Source organism: Silene latifolia, chromosome 9 (assembly GCF_048544455.1).
Source record: "Silene latifolia isolate original U9 population chromosome 9, ASM4854445v1, whole genome shotgun sequence".
Lineage (NCBI taxonomy): Eukaryota > Viridiplantae > Streptophyta > Magnoliopsida > Caryophyllales > Caryophyllaceae > Silene > Silene latifolia.
The window spans coordinates 40,498,092-40,519,975 of NC_133534.1; the positions used below are offsets into that span (position 1 = coordinate 40,498,092).

At 33.4% G+C, this 21,884-nt stretch overlaps 1 protein-coding gene across 9 annotated transcripts; it reads right to left on the reverse strand.

The window, feature by feature from the left end:
* Positions 1–2,862: 2,862 nt before the first annotated feature.
* LOC141599634 (uncharacterized) lies at positions 2,863–19,093 on the reverse strand. Of its 9 annotated transcripts, none has more exons than XR_012523879.1 (6): positions 18,886–19,093; positions 18,731–18,779; positions 8,971–9,051; positions 8,474–8,546; positions 5,896–5,951; positions 2,863–3,071 (listed from the first exon to the last, which is right to left on the reverse strand). XR_012523879.1 is itself a non-coding variant. In XM_074419710.1 (5 exons), exons 1-5 carry the CDS (start codon positions 18,992–18,994, stop codon positions 3,065–3,067), a joined length of 294 nt encoding a protein of 97 aa, XP_074275811.1. In that variant the 5' UTR covers positions 18,995–19,093; the 3' UTR covers positions 2,863–3,064. The 9 variants fall into 9 exon arrangements, 5 of the variants coding, with proteins under 5 accessions (XP_074275811.1, XP_074275810.1, XP_074275808.1 ...); XR_012523876.1 differs by having other exon boundaries at positions 18,731–18,798; XR_012523877.1 differs by lacking the exon at positions 5,896–5,951 and having other exon boundaries at positions 18,731–18,798.
* Positions 19,094–21,884: the final 2,791 nt, after the last annotated feature.

Consider the following 21,884-nt stretch of genomic DNA (forward strand, 5'->3'; position numbering starts at 1 on the left):
ACAAACACCTCCATCAACAACAACCGCCACCACACGATAACAACCAACCAAAAAAAAAAACAAGAACTGAGGAGAAGAAGAGGAGGCTGTCGCGACAGAGGGGAGAGGAGGAGGAAGGCGGCAGAGGTTGTCGTGGAGGCCGCCGAGGCAGACGAGATCTGAAAAGAAGATCTGAAAAAATCCGTCAAAACAAGATCTGACGTGCAGGTTGTGGGGTGATGGTTGTCGCGGTACTGTTTGTTGTTGGAGTGGTGGTTGTCTTGATGGTCGTTGGTCAGCGTGGGGGTGGTCGTGGGTTTGCTGTCGTAGTGGTTGTGTGACGGTTGCTGAGGTGAGGTGAGGTGAGACGGTGATGGGCGGTGAGGTAGAGGAGGACAGAGATGGTTAGACGGTGATGGTTGTGCGGTGGGTAGGCGTGGTGTCGGAGGAGTTTTTTTTTTGGTTTTTTATTGCGTGGTGTCGGGTGGTGGACCTGGTGGTGAGGGAGAAAGGTGGTTGCTTTTTGGGTTTTTTTGTTGCGATTAATATGAGTGGTTTTTTTTTGTTTTTTTTTGACAGATTGAGAGGAAAATGGGAGAGATGTAGAGAGATATGAGGAGTTTGTGATAATGAGGGATGAATGTTTAGTGAGGAAGGAGATATTGATAATGAGTGAAGAATAGATTAGTGAGGATTTTAATTGCAATGAGGAGCTAATTAGGGGAGATGAATTTCTGGCCATCTATTGAGATCTAATCTCAATCTTCCATCCCCTCCATCCTATGGTCCTTATAAGGACTTAGGGCCTCATAAAATGTAAGGGACTTATGAGAACCCTTATATATATATATATATATATATATATATATATATATATATATATATATATATATATATATATATATATATATATATATATATATATATATAGTCGGGATCCGGTGAGAACTCCTAAATATTTGAGGATTGAGGATTGCAATACAATATCACGGGTTTTTCAATACAATATCACGAAAAAATCAGACTTGTCAAAAAAAAATTATAAAAAAAAATCACAATTGTTTTTTCGTGTGATATTGTTTCGAGAAAGTGTGGATGTGACACGTGGCATGGAAAAAAAATAAAAAAAAAATACTAGAAGTTAAATGTGTTCATACAGCCTTCATGGAAAAAAAAATAATTGAAAAAATGTGTTCACACAGCCAGAACCAATAATATCATCATAAGTATAAAAGAATATCGAGATACTAATATATACAATCCTCTATTTACTAAATGAATAGCCGAATAGGCGAAACTAGAAATTTTCCCACTCAAATCACCCTCAACTACAAATTGGGCCTTAATAGTAAATAGTTTTGGTTATTCTCAAATATTGAGTTTAAACTTTTGTTTATTCTATATAAATGTTGGCCTACTTTATAATTCTTATTTCACAATATTTGTAGAGAAATATATTACACTTAAATACTTTAGACTACCATATATATGTCAGTTTGTAAGATTACTATATATTTTACTCATATTATTATTATTATCACATTTTAACCATAATATATTGAAATTATTATATTAAAGAATTTTCTCCATCACAAATATCTTCGATCTCTTATTTGAAAAATACATCGCCAAAATACTAATTAGTGTGATTTTATAAAATACGAAAATCTCCCTAAAATACAACACTAAATACACAATATTTATTAAAATTAGTAAATGTAATGATATTTTGATTTTTTGTATGTAAAATTGTCCTCAAGTTTTCCCTTTTCTATTTTAATAATTAATAGAACACATCAATATTGTAGACTTTAACAGTAAATTTAAAGTTTAATTATTAATAGGGTTATTTCATATGAATAATCCAACCTATTGGTGCTATTCTTAAATTACTCCATTCTATAAGTAATCCGAATTTAATCCCTTCTATCCCCTTCCTTCCCATAACACATTGTAGAGAAGGGCAACCTCACCAACAGGTTACCTTATTTTTTTTAAGGGTTAAAAGATACAGGTTATTGAACACAGTTGACAGTACACCCTTTGACCTCCTCCTTCATTTTTCATCCAACCCCACTGTTTCCTTCCTCATTCATTGCATAAATTGCAATTTGTTCTCAGCTTTAACCCAGATTTGTGACCTATAACCCCTACAATCCCAGAATTTAATTGACCCATCTTCACAAATATCATAAAACCCGATTGAACACTAATAACAGTAATATGAACACGGCTTCTCCTTCTAATCACTCTCATAATTCTCCTTCTCGAATTGCTTCTTTTTCTATTTCCCAAATTTCTCAATCTTCCCAACAATCGCAACTGTAACCCGGACAGCAGCAACAACAGCAAAATTTGACGGGTATGAGTGGGGGGGATCGGGTCTGATTCCAATAACTTGACATATCTACTTCCAATAATTCTCCTTCTTTCTTGGTACGAACCAGTTGACTTAGGTCTTGATTTCGGCTGGGTTTCTGAGTTGGTTAAGTACGATGATGATTCTTTTATCAAGTGTTTGTATTAGTGTAATAGTGAAATTAGAAAAATTTATGAGGATGATTAGTAGTGTACAAATTTGAAGATTTCAAGGGAAGCTTGAGCCGATGACGATGATGATGCTTTTATCAAGTGTTTGTTTTTGGGTTTGATTATTAAGACTTAAATACGGAGGGGGAGAAGGTGACCTAGTGTAACCGTACAAAATTGAGTGAGTTTGTTATTGAAAGGTATGGTGTATAGGTTGGATTTAATCGGAAATATTGATCGGATGGAGTAATTACAGTAGACCACCCATAGGATGGATTATTATTATGAAATAACCCTTATTAATAATGCTCATTTCTCTATATATTACAATCTAAAATACCGCGCATTTGCACGGGATCTAAACTAATGTTTCTAATATATGTTTAAGAGTCCTCCTTAAATGCACATTGTAAATGTAAATAAGTAAAACACATACAGATACATTGTTTCTAAGATTGTCATTCATATAAATTCATAAGCCAAATCTTCCTCTCATCACACAATTCTCCTCTCAATCTTATACAAATCTTTCTCTCCATCTGATATTCCAAATCATTCAGCACCTGCACACCATCACCATGTCGAACAAAAAGTAAGATATTCATATAAAATCTTTGCAAACCTACATCAATGTCAAACAAAAAGATTTTCTCTCACTGAGCTACTTTGTCAATTCAAATAAACTTATTTAACAACATGCTTGGATATGTGTTTTTTGAATTAAGAAACTATTTTTAACCTTTTCATTTTTTTGCAGGCATGTACTAGCTTCTGAAACTAAAACTTACTCTCTAGTTCGATAGTTTAACTACCAACAAGGATGACTGGAAAATCAAAGCTCGTGTTTCTAGATTGTGGATGGTTGTCAATGCAAACAACAAGGACGAATTAATAAGCATTGAAATAGTTCTTAATGATGAGGATGTACGTATCCATGTTACATAAAAGACTATTATAGATTTCCACTGTATAATTGACTTTTATGTTCTCTTGATTTCAGAATGAATACATTCACGCCATCATCAAATCCAACATAGCACATTCTTTTCGCGGAGTACTCAATGAAGGAAGTGTTTACATGATTAAGAATTTTTCCGTAATTGACAACAAGAGCACTTATCGTGTTGTTTCCGATAACAAGCTAATGATCAAATTCTATTCTAACACCGTTGTTAAGGAGGTTACATTTGATTAAATAAGATCCTGAACCATAAATTTGACCCATAGAATTTGAGATGCTACCGGAATGCATTTGCAAAATTTATATTCTCACTGCTGAGTTATTGATTCTAAATAAACATGTCTCTTTTTCAACATAACTTTATTATTATTATTATTATTATTATTATTATTATTATTATTATTATTATTATTATTATTATTATTATTATTATTATTATTATTAATTAGGTTGTCTCTTGCATCATCGTGTTTGTAGATGTTATTGGTGAAATCATTGGAGAGAGTAAAATTGACATCAAGAAGATAAGGCCGGGAAATAGAAACTCTTGAGATTGAGTTGAAAAACCTAAGGTACTTTTAAAGAAAATATAATGTCCCCTTTTTTTTACATTTACGGTTATCTTATATCTAATAACAAACAATCACTATATATACAGAAAGAAAACAGTAAAAATTACTCTTTGGGGAAAAGTTGTTGAAGATTATCAAAAGGAAACTTCGCTAAACGGGGTTGGCAATCGTGTTGGAGTCTTCACATCAAACTTGGTGAAAGAATATCAAAGTAATGATTTTATTTGAATATACTCTACTGCCTTTTGATTTAGATGTAAATACTTAAATTTGTTTGATTTGGTAAATTGAACCTACTTTTTTTTAAAACACAGACATAATGTATTTATCAACTACTCCAGCTTCAAAGGTGTACTTCAACTTCTAAATGCCTGAAGTAGAAGAGTTCAATTCATGTTTAAGGTATGAACCTTATGGGTAGCCTTATTTAAATCATGTACTTTATGTAAATATTTTACCAAATGACATTCTTTTACATATTTTGTTGGTAGTGATGGTCCTATAAAGGTATTGGAAATTCCAAAGAAAGGTGTTGATGCAAGTGTAGTGATAGCAAAAAAGAAAATGATTGTAGAGATTTTGATAGAAGCAAACTCAAATTTTGAACAAAATATGACCTTCTACTGCCTAGCAACAATCGAAGGGTTTTCAAATAAAAATGGATGACTTCAGCAAAAGCCGCTGGGACCAAATTTTAGTGTCAAAAATGTATGCTCATAATTGATGATGCTGTCGTGAGGAATAAAACATATATTATTTTATGTGCTCTACAATTTCAATGCATTGAGAAAATTTTACGCACTTTGAAAAATTTCTATAGGTATCGTTTGGAAGCCGAAGTGGAAGATGAAACCGAATCATCAAAATTCATAATTTTTGATAATAAGGCTAAAAAAATCATTGGTATGACAGCCCAACAACTACATGATATGGAAGAAGCAAAGGATGAGGTAAAGGGAGTTTTTGTTTATGTGTTATTAAAAATAATTTACAGGGAAATAAATGACACTGACAATCATTTGTATGTTACATGTTTAAAAGATAGATGAAGAAGGTGAAGTGGCAAGACTTATCCAAGATTTAAAGGGTCAAACCTAGGTTTTTCAAATCAAAATTACAAATTTCAACAAGACGGTTCGAAACCAAAGTTTTACGGCTACTAAGATATTTGACAAAGCAACTTTGGAGAAAGAACAGGTGGGGTATTACTAATATTAGCAATGTTACTAATTACTTACACAAATTTTGAAAATTAAACGGATCATTTTTTGGTTTTATCGAAGGTTTCAAAAATAAGAATGGCAACGTCTAGTATTGGAGATGAATCTGAAGTTGAGACAACCAATTCAAGTGCCCCAAAAAGGAAAACAGATGGAATGGCCTATAATGATGGTGAGGCAGTAGACAAAGGAAAGAAAGCTAGGGAAGAAGCCTCAAGTTTGCAACCAATTTCGAGATTTTTAGTGCCCGTGATATTACTGGAGCAATTGTCTAAGGAATTTCCATTTTCAAACATAGGAAGTTTCTTTTAAAGGAGTATTATTATAGGAACCTATTACTATCAATTTTTCTATGTTTTTGTTACTCATATTATTGTTACAAGTGGTAGACTACAGACCATTTTCACTCACAAATATTGAAAGAGTATTATTATATAGGAATTTATTAAATGTTATAATTTATATAATTCGTGGCGTTTTTCAATTTCATGATGAATATTGAATACTAGTTCTGGAAACTTATTCATTCAGTAGTCAACTTTATTTGAAGGTACATACATGGACAACAATCTCGTCGTTAACACATCAAAATGACTTTCACTGATGCAGACATTAAGTACGATAGTATATTTACCTAAAATGCTTCTTGCTAATATGGCCCCATACAAAGCTCCTAGAAAAAAAAAAACTCTGCACAACACACAAATCTTATAAGTAGTTAAACGTAGCAGCAGTTTCTATGTTGTTTAAGAATCAAAACAAGATTAGTTTCACTGATAATTATATTATAAAGTGGCTCACAGAACTAATGATATATTAAAGTGGCTCACGGAATTTTACTTTGCCAATTCGGATGTTTCAGTAATAATTTTGTCAATTTGTATAAATTAACATATGAAAAAAAATCATTCAAATATTGAAATTATTGTTCAACGATAACACCATTAATTAATCTGAAAACTACTATGTAATTTGTTCAACGATAACTCTATTAATCTGAAAACTACTATGTAAACTACTATATAACTGCAATACGAAAACCAATCCAGACACGTATAGGATTAATAAAATTAATTTTAACACATTCATTGTATATATTTCTTTTTTTGAAAGGAACACATTCGTGGTATATGATTAATAACATATGTTTAATATGTTAGATCACCCCACTCACTTAATGATAGAATAATTAATAACAAAGATTCAAAGAACTTAATTAATGGCATAATGTTGTACATAAGTCTATTAATGGTTTTGAGAAGTTATATATTGTTGTCATTGCATATTCAAATCAAATCGTTCACAAATGTCGAAGAATATGTAAGACCTCCATTATATACCATTTATTTTTGTCATCATACTACCCTTAGTAACTAACTTTGTTATGTTTGAAATACAGGTATGGTGAGGCCTCCACTTAAAGAACAATTGTTCTACCATCATCATTTACAAGTGGACCAAGGTCGATGATGCAGAATTATCAGGATTATGTAACATATACGAAGTGGTTATTACAGAAAGGAAAGACTGCAGAACATCAGTGTGAATCGTCTTCAAGGCCTTGATTACAATATATAATATATGCTTAATATTGTTTTATTTAAAACACATACTTCATCTTAAGAACGAGATGTCAATGACAAAAACCATGAAACCATGTTTACCAAGTGGCTAGAGTTTAAGAAGAACTCGGCTATAGCAAATTCATTAACATATGAAGAGTTCCCAACAAGGTATGCATGGACAAACGAAAAAAACATGGTCTCTAAGGAAACAGGGTAAATGTATCGGACGACTTGTATACGTACACCCTACAGCTGGTGAGAGGTACTACCTAAGGTTATTACTTAATTCAGCTAGAGGACCAACAAGATATGAAGATATAATCACTATTAACGGCTTTACTACACACCCCACATTCAAAGATGCTTGCTATGCTCTTAGCCTCCTAAGCGATGACAAGGAATGGAATGATGTTATGATGGAGGCTAACTAATGGGCAATGCTGAACCAACTAAGGGAGTCATTTGTTACAATGTTGTTATTTTGTGAAGTGGCTGATCCTTTACAGTTCCGGAACACATATGCAGCAATCTTAAGTGATGATATATTGTTGAGAAGAAGAAAACTGTTGAAGCACCCTTAACTGGAACTATCCAAAAAACAAGTCCACACATATTGTCTCCTTGGGGTGGAAAAGATTTGAATAGTTATGTGAAGACAATCTCAGATATGCATCCACTCCCACAACCAGATGTTCAAGAGATTCAGCACCTTGAAAATAGACCAATAAGGGAGGAACTAAGCTATGATGTTGGAATGCTCCAAAAACATCATGACGAGTGAAAGCCCCTTCTTAATCCCCAACAATTACATGTATACGACAAGGTTATAGAATCTGTCAATTCCAACAACGGGGAGGTTTTCTTTGTGTATGAACATGGAGGTACAGGAAAAATATTCCTTTACAAAATAATTATTGCGCAACTAAGGTCTGAAATAAAGATCGTGCTCACTGTCGCGTCATCAGGTTGTGGGATCAACACAAAGAATATATACATATAAATAAATATTTGCTGTTTATTATTTTTTTTGTTCATGCGTAATACTTTTATCCACAGGGCTACTTTAACAGGTATAGCGTCACTCTTACTTCCTGGAGGAAGAATGCCCCATAGTAGATTTGACATCTATATTGACATTAGCGATGGTTCTACATGTGGTATTGGATGGTCCTTCGTCAAACATCGCTTATAATATGAGATGAAGCTCCAATGGATCACAAATTTGCTTTCGAAGCTGTGGACAGAACATTCAAAGACATTGTTGGTTTTAAAGACAAAAACGCAGCACTAAAGCCTTTAGGTGGAAAAAACATTCTCCTTGGTGGAGACTTTAGGCATGTACTTCCTGTTATTCAAAAGGGAACAAGGCAGGATGTTGTGCGGGCTTCTATCAATAGGTCTTATATTTGGGATAATTGTCAAGTCTTCATGTTGACAACTAGCATGTGTGTTAGGAGTGAAACAGAAGATGGACAAATTGACACAAGCAAACAAGAATTTAATAAGTGGTTACTTGATTTAGGAAATGGTAATACACCGGCTATTAGAAAAAATAATGAGGAGGAGCCGACATGGATCAAAATACCAGAAAAACACTTAATTGAGCGTACTTAAAATCCAATAGACCAGATATTTAGAATTACTTACATTGATTTTGAAGATAAATGCTTTGATGAGGAATATCTTCGTGAAAGAGCCATTCTGACTCCATTGAATGAAACTGCAAGCATAATCAATGACGACATTTTTCAGCAAGTAAAGAGGCCGGTAACAATATTCTGAAGTTATGATGAGGTATTCCCAGCATTCCTAAGCATGTTGACTCTATCAGGACTTCTTAATCATGAGTTACGGTTAAAAGTAGGAGTACCCGTCATCCTTCTTAGAAACATAAATCCGTCTATGGGATTATGCATTCGAACATGACTTATTGTCACTAATATAGGAAGACACATCATCCAGGCATGGATAATTACGGGGAGCAAAGTTGGAACCAGTGTGTCATTATTCCAAGAATTGTACTAACATCCACAGATCCAAAATTTCTTCTTGTCCTTAAAAGGAGACAATATCCGTTGAGGTTGTGCTATGCGATGACAATTAATAAGAGTCAAGGACAGTCACTCAAGCATGTTGGTGTATACCTTCCCAAACCTGTTTTCAGCCATGGTCACCTTTATGTAGCTGCTTCAAGAGTGAGATCGCCTGAAGGGCTCAAATTCTTACTACATGAAGACGAAGAGAACTTAAATGGCTACACACAGAACATTGTATATAAGAAAGCGTTCAACAACATTATTAAGGTAAAATTCCCTTTTTTTTTGTTTTTGTTTTCAATTAAAATGTGAGTATAGACAACCGCAGTAATCTTATTATAATGTAATTGCAGGTGATCGTTGAAGGAGTGAATGACAACACGACAACAAGAGTGTCAATCAACATCAAAGCCACCAAGGAATATATAACTTAATAGTAATTACTTCAAATGTAATGAGTGTATTAGTTGTTGGAATATATGTCCTCCGACAAAAATGCGATCACAACTGTTGATCATGATGATCACATGTTTAAATCTCATTTTAAGAATACATGTGAGATGTAATATTTTACAGTCAACTGGTCCACACATATCGGTAATGATTGTCTGACTAGAGTTTGACATTACTGTCATGCGACGGTGGTGATCAGTTGATCCCCTTAGGTCATACCTATAGGGAAATACTCTTAATTGATTATTTAATTAATCGTATGCCGATACGAGTTAATTAAATTGCTTAAAATTGACGGATGATCTTGTGAGTAAAATTAACGTGTCTTATTATAATTCGATTATATTAGATACGGTCTAAGTAATTGAATTGTTTTATTACTTGGATAAAATTATTGTTTACGAAACAATTGAAATAGAAATTAAATGAATAATTTATTATGAATACAAGACGTTGTAATTTATAATTTGATAAACTGTTTTGGTACAAGTAATTACGAATTACTAGTCAATATTGTATATGACATATTTTATGAATATGTTGATTTTTAATATGTTAAAAATAGATTACAATTTCACATGTCAAGTAACATGTCACATATGTCACAATTGATAAATGAAAAAATAAAATGGACTACCCATTTTATATTATATGTACCGAAATAAGGGAAGGGGTTAGGATTAATATAGTGTTTTTGTTTTAAATAGGAACATGATCATTAACCTTAAGGACTAGCCTTGCATGCCTATCTTCATGGGTAGAAAAACAAGCCCATGCATAGGGCACCCTTCCCCTCACCACCGGTTTTTCCAAGTGGGATTATAGAGTTTTTCCTCTATAATTTTTATTCACTTCTTCAACTCATTTTTCCTACTGTAAGAAAAAGAAATTCTCTCTACAACTCACATATCTCTCCTCTTGGCCGAAATTTTCAAGAGGAAATACAAAATATTTTTGTGTCAATTTTATAGTAAGACGTATATTATTTCTAGTACAAAATAATATTAGTTATTAAGAGATTTCCTTGGGTATTCACATTTGGGAGAGGTTCTAATTTGGACCTTTTGTTCATCCATTTTAAGGAAAGCTCAAGAACTAACAAATAGGTGAATTTGTTGGTGCCCATTAATCTGAAATCATATAGTAAGATTGATGATTTCTTCTCTTATCTTATTTATGTTTGCATGCATAAGATCTAAGTTTTACTTTATGACTAAATAAATATTTTCATATATGAATATGTAAATTAATGAGATTAATATTTCTAACAAGTGGTATCAGAGCCTTAGGTTGTTTGCATGCAAATCGGTTTATAGTTTTTCCGAGTTATATGATTAACATACAAAACTAATTAATTTGGTTTTATGAAGATAAACCTAAAAATAACCTTGCATGTTAAAAGTTTCTGGTCCTAAGTGAGTTTTAGGACATTTTGGTTTATTTATGGATTTTATTGTTCATTTTATATAATATTGGCATTAAAATGTGATTTTTATGATTAAAATGTTATTTTTGGACGAAAAATAGCTAAACTTCGATTTTTTCAGTGGTTTTTGGATATGTTTTCACATATATTATCTAATGATGGCTTGTAAATTTTTATGATAAAATGAGTTGTATTGCTCGATATATGGATTTTTCAATTTAAAATCGTATTTAAATGGGTAAATAGGTTAATATGAGTTATATTTCGAATATGGTCATGGAAATTTAGTATGTTTTCACATGCAATTTTAAAAGATGTGTGTAAAATATTTGGCTATAATGAAGTCGTTATGCATGATTTATGATTTTTTGATGAAAAATCACATAAATAGTGACTATAATTAGTAATAATGCTAAAACATATTTCATGACTAAGGAAAAATGTCACATGTTGCATTTTATCATATATTTTAGATCTAAAAGTGAAAAGTTGATGAATAAAATTTTTCTCATATTTTTAGGGTCCCTAATTGTTGAAACCGATAAACCGCAACATTGTTTTTCTCGATATATTTTCGAAATATTTAACCTAAGTTTTGAACATTATGAGTGTCATGGTATTTTTCCAGAATGTTCATGAGTTTAAATTTCAAATTTTGAAATTATTTGAACTTTTTATAATTTAATTTGAAGTTTATAGCATTATTTTGTGTTTTTGAGTCCATTTATGAACAATATTAAGAAATCAAGTTTAATTATTGTCAAATGTTAGTGGAGACTAATTTTGAGTCCTAAGATGGTTAGGGTAATTAACTTGTACATAAATATGAATTTATGTAATTATTCTGATTTTAATAAGTTAAATCACGCAAATCCGTAAAAACCAATTAATATACGATATTGGCTCTTAAAAGGCGATTTAGCATAAAATCTAGCATGTTCATACATATTATAATGCTGCATTTTATTTATGATTGTCATATTTTAATTTTATGTAATTTCTGAATTATGTAATTTTACTTAGTATGGCCTTAGTTTTAATTGGTATTACCCGAAATGTATGGGAATATCGATTCGGTTGTAATTATTGTTATCTCGTATCACTATTTTGTAATTTAATAGATTTATTTTTATTTTTATTACAAATGTATAATAGGAAATTATGTAATTCATTTTGTAATTTTATTATTCCGGAGTACCTTGAAGACGGTGTCATTCGAGAAGGCGATCCATCAAAGAAAATGTTGCCTTGAAATGCGAGTCAAGACCGAAGTTCTAGGGACCAAAGGAGTTGGTTTCCGAATTTGTAATAGTTTATTAGATTTACTATTTTAGGAAGGCCATACTAGGATTTTATTTATGCTTTGCATTTTATTTATATGTTGCATGCATCGCTAAATCGCCATAACAAAACATGCATTATCATTTAATCGAGTTATTCGACCGTGTCAATTACAATTATCGTAGTTCACCGCTTTAGTTCACTTAAAACGTGATAGATAATAAATTGACATGACCTCTCGCTAAAATAAACAATTGAGACTTAGCCTTACCAAAAATTATAAACCATGAAAACCTATTTCATGAGGGAGTGCACTCGGCCTTACCGGGGTACAAACCTTGCTACGTAGGGGAAGTGGGTGATAAATGTCTACCCACTGAATTTATAAAGATAAGGGTTGTATTCGGCTTTACCGATGCCCAAGTTGATGTAAATTTGGATCATGGACACATTTATTCGACATTTGGGTTGAACTCAACGAAAGTATTCTCGACGGTTTCCGGATGTGTTTCGGGCTAAAGATAAATATTAATGTAATTTTATCGACCAAGAGTTCTAAAAGTAGAATCGATTAAAGAGTTAATCCACCGAGTTATATTGATAAGGGTTGTATTCGGCTTTACCGATGCCTAAGTTAATATGAATTTGGCTCTTGGAATCATTTATAATAGTTGGTTAGAGGTCACTATATAAATGCTCATATCTTGTTAAAATTATTTACAAGTATGATTAAAAATGACAAATGTTAATATTTCCTTTTCCTCCATACTTGTAGTTCATTACAATGAATCCATCAAACGCTACTACACCGATAACTATTGAGTCTTGCTACAATGTTTTTGACGAAGTTTGCTTAAACAATGATTTTGACACTACTAGAGAACTTCATTTTGGGATAGGTTCGGATGGAAACATAAACTTCATCACTTCTTCTAAACCTCCTACTACTACAAGATCTCTTGTGAGCCGGTCTCAGAAAGATCGCCTCATAAAATCTGTAGGATCTTTGTCTTTGGAAGAGAAAGATGCCAAAACTAGTGGGAGCTCAAGCAATCAAGTTCTTGCTTCCAAAGGGAAAAAGTTCAAGAAGAAGGGAAAAAAAGGGAAAAACTTCAAGTAAGTTGAAGATGAGTGCCATTATTGCTATGGCATGGGACATTGGCTTAGGAATTGTCCCGTATATTTTCGAAATATAAGGGAAGTAATCATCGTTCCAAAAGGTAAAATTCCTAAGGAAATTTAAGTTATTGATGTAAATTATACTTCCACTACGACATGGGTACTGGATACCGGTTGTGGTTCTCACCTTTGTAATCACTTACAGGGGTTAAGAGACGTGAAGAGGCTTAGCAAAGGAGATGTGGATCTACGCCTTGGAAATGGAGCTCGAGTAGCGGTCGAATCCAAGGGAACTTATGTATTAGCTTTGCCTAATGGATTTGAGTTGTATTTACATAATTTTTTTTATGTGCCTACACTTTCTAAAAACATTATTTCAATCGCTATGTTGGACATGGACGGTTTTTGTTTTGTCGTTAAAAACAATCGTTGTACTATTTCAAGGAACGACTTGGTTATAGGCCAAGCTCCTTCCATTAATGGCATTTACATTTTAGAAACCTCAAATCCGACTAATGACATCTACAACATTCAATCAAAGAAACTCAAATCAAGTGATCTAAATGAATCGTTCATTTGGCATTGTCGATTAGGTCACATAAACGAGAATCGCATCAAATAATTAATTTCGACTAATGTGATTACACCATTTGATTATCAATCATATGGAACATGCGAATATTGCCTTCTTGGCAAAATGACACGTAATCCTTTTAGCGGTAAAGGAACTCGAGCAAGTGAACTATTGGGACTCATACATACCGATGTGTGTGGACCAATGAGTATCACCGCTCGAGGAAATTATGACTACTTCATAACCTTCACCGAAGACTTGAGTAGATATGGGTATATCTATTTAATGAAGCATAAGAGTGAAGCTTTTGAGAAATTCAAGGAATTTCAAAATGAAGTAGAGAACCAATTGAACAAAAAGATAAAAGCACTATGATCCGATCGTGGTGGAGAATATCTTAGCCTTGAACTCGATTCACACTTGAAAGGTTGTGGTATTATATCACAACTTTCTCCACCCGGAACACCACAACTCAATGGTGTTGCCGAAAGGAGAAATCGAACCCTACTTGATATGGTTCGATCCAGGATGAGTCAAACCGAGTTACCAAACTCGTTTTGGGGATTTGCGATTCAAACCGCAATAAGATCTTTGAACAATTGTCCCACCAAAGCCACCGAGAAAACTCCATTTGAGATATGGAAAGGAAGAGTTCCTAATCTATCCTACATGAAAATTTGGGGATGTAATGCTTATGTCAAAACCAAAAATGACAATAAGTTAGCCCCACGATCTGAAAAATGCACCTTTGTAGGCTATTCTAACACCCGAGGTTATTACTTCTATAAACCTCAAGAAAACAAAGTATTTGTGTCTTGTGAGGCTGTCTTCTTAGAAAGAGAATTTATTTCTAAGAGACAGAGTAGGAGAAATTTTGAACTTGACGAAGTTCAAGAGCCACAAACCGAGTTAGAGACGCCTGAAGATGTTCCTTCGTCGTCTAGCGTGGTTGTCCCTCCTCCACTTAGAAGAACGAGCCGAGTTATTCGCCATCCCGATCGATATGTGGGACTTATTGAAGAAGATGGAACACTCGATGTGTTGCTTTTAGAAAGTGACGAGCCCGCCACCTACAAAACCGCAATCTCTAGTCCAAATTCTTCCTTATGGCTTGAAGCCATGAAGTCCGAGATGGATTCTATGCATGAAAACCAAGTTTGGAACTTGGTGGATTTGCCTAAAGGGGCAAGACCTCTTCAATGCAAATGGATTTTCAAGGTCAAGAATGGCATAGAAGGACATGATGATGTCTACAAAGCTAGGCTAGTGGCAAAAGGATTCACCCAAGTCCAAGGTCTTCATTATGATGAAACCTTCGCCCCCGTAGCCATGCTAAGATCCATACGGATTTTGTTAGCGATTGCCGCATTTCATGATTATGAAATATGGCAAATGGATGTCAAAACCGCTTTTCTAAATGGGCATTTAGAAGAGGAGGTGTACATGATACAACCCGAAGGTTTTGTCGATTCTAAAAATCCTAACAAAGTGTGCAAACTTAAGAGATCCATTTATAGTCTTAAGCAAGCATCGAGAAGTTGGAATCATCGATTCGATCATGTGATAAAAGAGAATGGTTTCACTCGAAGTGTTGAGGAACCATGTTTATACATGAAATTCAGTGGGAGCAATGTTGTGTTCCTAATCTTATATGTCGATGACATACTACTCCTTGGAAATAACATTCCAATGTTGTCTTCTGTTAAGAAGTGGTTAGATAACCATTTTAAAATGAAGGATTTAGGAGAGGCACAACGCATATTAGGTATCCGGAACCATAGAGATAGATCCAAGAGGATATTGGCACTAAGTCAAGAATCTTATGTTGATAAGATTCTTCGACGGTTCAGCATGGACAAATAAAAAAGGGGATTGGTACCTATGGTAACTGGGACAATATTGAGCAAGTCTCAATCGCCATTCGAACCCCATGATGTTGAATGCATGAAGTTGATCCATTATGCTTCCGCTGTTGGATCAATCATGTACGCCATGATATGCACACGATATCAAGGAAATCCAGGTGAGTGTCACTGGATAGCCGTCAAGAAAATACTTAAGTACTTGAGAAGAACTAAGGATTCTATCTTAGTGTTTGGAGGAGACACCGAGCTCCGTGTTAATGGTTACACGGACTCAAGTTTTCAAACGGATAGAGATGACATGAAATCACAAGCTGGTTTTGTTTTCATGCTCAATGGTGGTCTTGTTATATTGGAGAAGCTTCAAGGAAGCTATAAGCGGATTCAACAACGGAGGTGAGTACATTGCAAAGCATCGAAGCGCCAAGGAAGCTGTTTGGATCAGGCAATTCACGGAAGGTCTAAGAGTAGTACCTACCGCCAATGATCCCATCACTCTCTATTGTGATAATAGTGGGACGATCTTCCAAGCTAAAGAGCCAAGTCTAGTAATAGATCTAGACATGTACTTAGAAAATATCATGTAATTAGAGATTTCATTGAAAGAAAGGAAATTGCGATATGTAAGGTTGGGACGGATGACAACATAGCCGATCCGCTCACCAAGCCTTTATCGCAGGCTAAACACAATGGACATATGGTGTCCATGGGTCTTAAACATGTACCAAGTTTGTGTTAGATTTTGAAATGAAATAAAAGTGTTATTTTTGTTCATGTTCATAATCGCATTTGTCTTTTATCTTTTCTTTATACATTTACATCCAAACGGGTTGTAAAGACAATTGAACCCCGTTAAAGTGAACACGGATTAGCATTGTATTTGCCCATAGTCACTTATATGAGGTGACGTCTCGAAGTGACTAGAGTGTGATGCGATTGATGGCAAGTTCAAGTGCCATTGAGTCATATGAGAATTATTAGTCGATCACATAGGCAGACTGTTAGGAACACCTTGTCAGGCTAATGACCGCTTATAGAGTTCTGGCAAATTTATATAGCCTGGTCGTGGCGAGAGCTACTATAGTATTCTAGTGAGTCGATTCTTTTGACTAAAGACTGTTCACCTAAGGTGGCACAATTTCAGATTAACTTTGATTTATGTTACTACGACCTTCGTAAATGGGGTCAAATGGGCATATTTTGGGTTGATGGCTGTGGATAGTCGAAGGGAATAAGTGCGATAAGAATTGTCCACCCCTTGTCAGGGTTATAACAATATCTCAGGGCCACTCGAGGAGTAATGATCTGGAAATGCGTGGCCACGCTCGGAAGGTATCTATGGTAGATAATTCCGGCCAATCAGTTATTCTCCAGATCGAGGAAACCACTCTCGATATGATCACTTGCAAATACGACCTGAAAGACACCTTGCATTGAGTGGGAGATAGTAATAGGACAAGAGAATTGGTGACGCACACTTGTCGAGGACAAGTGGGAGATTTTTGGAATATGTGTCCTCCGACAATAATGCGATCACAACTGTTGATCATGATGATCACATGTTTAAATTTCATTTTAAGAATACATGTGGGATGTAATATTTTACAGTCAACTGGTCCACACATATCGGTAATGATTGGCTGACTAGAGTTTGACATTACTGTCGTGCGACGGTGGTGATCAGTTGATCCCCTTAGGTCATACCTACAGGGAAATACTCTTAATTGATTATTTAATTAATCGTATGCCGATACGAGTTAATTAAATTGCTTAAAATTGACGGATGATCTTCTGAGTAAAATTAACGTGTCTTATTATAATTCGATTATATTAGATACAGTCTAAGTAATTGAATTGTTTTATTACTTGGATAAAATTATTGTTTACGAAACAATTGAAATACAAATTGAATGAATAATTTATTATGAATACAAGACGTTGTAATTTATAATTTGATAAACCGTTTTGGTACAAGTAATTACGAATTACTAGTCAATATTGTATATGACATATTTTATGAATATGTTGATTTTTAATATGTTAAAAATACATTACAATTTCACATGTCAAGTAACATGTCACATATGTCACAATTGACAAATGACAAAATAAAATGGACTACCCATTTTATGTTATATGTACCGAAATAAGGGAAAAGGTTAGGATTAATATTGTGTTTTTATTTTAAATAGGAATATGATCATTAACCCTAATGACTAGCCTTGCATGCCTATCTTCTTGGGTAGAAAAACAGGCTCATGCATAGGGCACCCTTCCCCTCACCACCGGTTTTTCCAAGAGGGATTATAGAGTTTTTCCTCTATAATTTTTATTCACTTCTTCAACTCAGTTTTTCTAGTGTAAGAAAAAGAAATTCTCTCTACCATTTTGGGAAAAACTTAGAGAAATAAAAACTCACATATCTCTCCTCTTGGCCGAAATTTTCAAGAGGAAATACACAATATTTTTGTGTCAATTTTATAGTAAGACTTATATTATTTCTAGTACAAAATAATATTAGTTATTAAGAGATTTCCTTGGGTATTCACATTTGGGAGAGGTTCTAATTTGGACCTTTTGTTCATCCATTTTAAGGAAAGCTCAAGAACTAACAAATAGGTGAATTTGTTGGTGCCCATTAATCCGAAATCATATAGTAAGATTGATGATTTCTTCTCTTATCTTATTTATGTTTGCATGCATAAGATCTAAGTTTTATTTTATGACTAAATAAATATTTTCATATATGAATATGTAAATTACTGAGATTAATATTTCTAACATTAGTATCATTTTGAGTTGCTTCTATTGAATTTATTGAACACCAAAAAGCTTTACTTATTTCTGTTATGAATTTGATATATCTATTTCAACCTCCAGATAAATATGGTTTGAAAGAGGCTTGATTACTAAAAATAATATCCCCTCAATTGACTTGAGAAACCTAAATCAATTAAATAACTTTGAAGCAAAAAGTAGACAACTTATAGAAGCCTAACTACCCATTTCGAATCTCATATGATTATCATACGACCGAGGACCGTCATAGATGAGAATTTGGGGAACCAATTAATCTATTTCTCTTTTGTAAATAAAATATTTTTAACAAAACAATTAAACAACTACACGCAACAATCTGATAATGGATCTAACCTCTTTGTCCTTTTCGACACATGTTGTTTCTTCTCCTCCTTAATGTCATCTAAACAAACACAGTCAACCTAGAAATAATGAATTGATAAGTAAAAACAAATCCAATAAGGATTAGAATTAGGGATCAAATAAATAAAAAGGAAAATGGTACAAACCCAGGTAAGATTGAATAGCAAAATGAAGAGTGGTAAACTTTTTAGCAAAGGATTCTTTGAGCATAGACTGAAATGTCTTGGTCACAAATCCACTTGCTGCACCCGCCATTTTATTGTTTACAAAGAGGAATTATTAGGAAAAGGGATAGAGGAATAGTAGAAGAATGCATGTGGTGTTGTGGAGCTAAGCCCAGCAAGACACACGTGAGGAGCATGTGATTTATGGAGTACAACTATTTATGTGACAACAAGTCTTTTTTATTATGGATATAGCCGTCTTAAACTAAAACGGGTCAAATAATTTATCACTTGCATAGATAAAACAAGTATTTTCCTAATATTCAAGTATTTTGTCTTTGTCTTATCTATACAAATAGTATAATATTTGACCCGTCTTAAACATAAAGCAGATAATGCCATTTTAAAAGAGATTTTTGTTTATATGACCAATAAAGGGGAAGAGGGAGGATGCCCCCTTTAACAATAGTAGATTACGTTAAATTATTGATTGTAAATAAGTTGTGTTTTTATGTAATTGGACCGTCTTACAATGTGAGATCGTGTCACACAATAATTATGAATGGAAAGATTTATTATAACTTAAAATTTTGGGTATGACAGTTTCGTTGTGGTTATAATATCATTTCCATGTTATACAGTTGTGTTAATTTAAAAACAATGATCTTATGTCGTGAAATTGTCTTACACAATACTCCCTCTATTTTTGTATAGATGACGTTTTTTTTTGTTGTCACCCTTAGACTTTAATTTTTACAAAAATATATTGTAGTAGTTCAAAAATTATAAGAATTATGCAATTAAATTCCTTATCAAAAGAACTTTCATATGAATATATATTTAATGATATTTTTCCTTATATATTAGGAGATATTAAAGGAAAAAAGGATTGTACATCAGATGTACTACCTCACACTAATGAGTTTTTGAGTTTCTGTGTATTTTTTTTTTTTGAGTTCTATAAAGTTTATAAATTACATTTTATTTTTCTGACGTCAAAATTTAAATTTTTCTGAGTTTATGTGTAATTTTTTTGAGTTATAATGTAATTTTTTGAGTTTAATATTCAAATAAATGAACTCAAAAACTTTATAATAAAACTCATAATTTTTAATACAAAACTCAAAAACTTTGTCTTAATGCTCAAAAACTTATTGGATATTAAAGAGATAAAGGAGTGTCTCGAAAAGAGAGAATGACATATATAAAAAAAGACAAAGGGAGTTATTATTATATAACTATACGAGTAGTTCGTTAGTCACTCTGTTGCTTTGTTTTATTGACGCTCTAAAAATAATTTGGATTTTTTTTAATACCAAGTACTAATTGACTACAGGAAATGGTAAATATCGGGTAGTAAAAAAAAATAGGTGCCATGAACCCAAAATTTTAGAAAACCATGCTTGGGATCTATGAGTTTAAATACGTCATCATTGACTAGAGGAACTGGTAAATGCCTCATGAACCCAAAACATTGTTATTGGTAGTGGTACATACGTACACCATCACTGATTCCATAAAACATGAAAGAAAGAATAAAATGCAATGTCCTCTGTCTGGCTTCCTTACACATTTGGGTTAAAATGTTCATATTAACAAGTTTCTAATTTGTATGCAATGTATGCTATTATATACTTTCAATGTATTTTTTATGGACAATTATATATATATATATATATCTATATATATATATATATATAGAGAGAGAGAGAGAAGGGTTCTTATAAGGTCTTCATACCATATAAGGCCCTAAGTCCTTATAAGAGCCCTTGGATGGAAGGGATAGAGGGATGAGATTACATCTCATTGAAGGGTCACAATTCTCCCTCCCTAATCTCCTTCCCTAATTGTGTATAACTCCACCTAATTTTGTACAACTCTTCCACCATTCTAATCTCCCAACTCACTTCCTCATTCACTCATCCTCTCTCATTTCTCACATTCACTCTTTCTCTCTCATTTTCTCCCACCCTCTCTAAACAAAAAAAAAAAAACCAAGTTGATAAAAAAAAAACCCAAACTAAAACAAAACAAAAAAAAACCCACAAAAATCACTCCACCACACCCGACCCACCACCACCCGACCCCACCACCACCCTATCACTGCCACCACCAAACCGCCATTTCCACCACCATAGCCGCGCCCACAGCCCACTAATCCTCCTCCCTAATCACTCATAACTCCCTTCGTCCTTGCTCCCGCCTCATGTCGCGCCGACAGATCCCGAGCCCACCACCCCGACACCACCCACGACCACCATTCCCCACACTCCTTCCTCCTGCTGCCCCGACAACAATCCCGACCACACCACCCCTGCCAACTTTGTATAACTTTGGTTCATTTTGTATAACTTTTGTTCAATTTTGTATAACTTTCGTCCTTATTTGTATAACTTTAGCCCATATTTGTATAACTTTAATCCATATTTGTATAACTTTAGTCCATTTTTGTATAACTTTGGTTCATTTTTGTATAACTTTGGTTCATTTTTGTATAACTTTAGTCCAATTTTTGTATAACTTTAGTCTTTTTTTGTATAACTTTGGTCTATTTTTGTATAACTTTGGTTCATTTTTGTATAACTTTAGTCCATTTTTGTCTTAGATGAAAAAAAAGTATCTCACAAAAAAAAACGAGATTTAAAACACGAAATCTTAAAAAAAAAACGTATAACAAGAAGAGATTTAAGAAAATGAATAAAAAATGAGAACTAACAAAATAAAAGACAACTAAAATAAAATAAAAGACAAAAAAAAATAATGAATGGAAAAAACAACTCAAAACATACAAATTAACACAAAACGAAAAAAAAAAAAAAAAAAAATAACGAGTTGAAAAAAAAAAAAAAAAAAAGTCAGCGGCGGTGGGGTGGCGGCGGCGGTTTGGTGGGTGGGTGGTTAGTTGGTGTCGGGTGGGGTGGTGGTGGTGAATGAGGAAGAGAGGAATGAATGATTTATTTGAGTTTTTTGATTTATTTGGA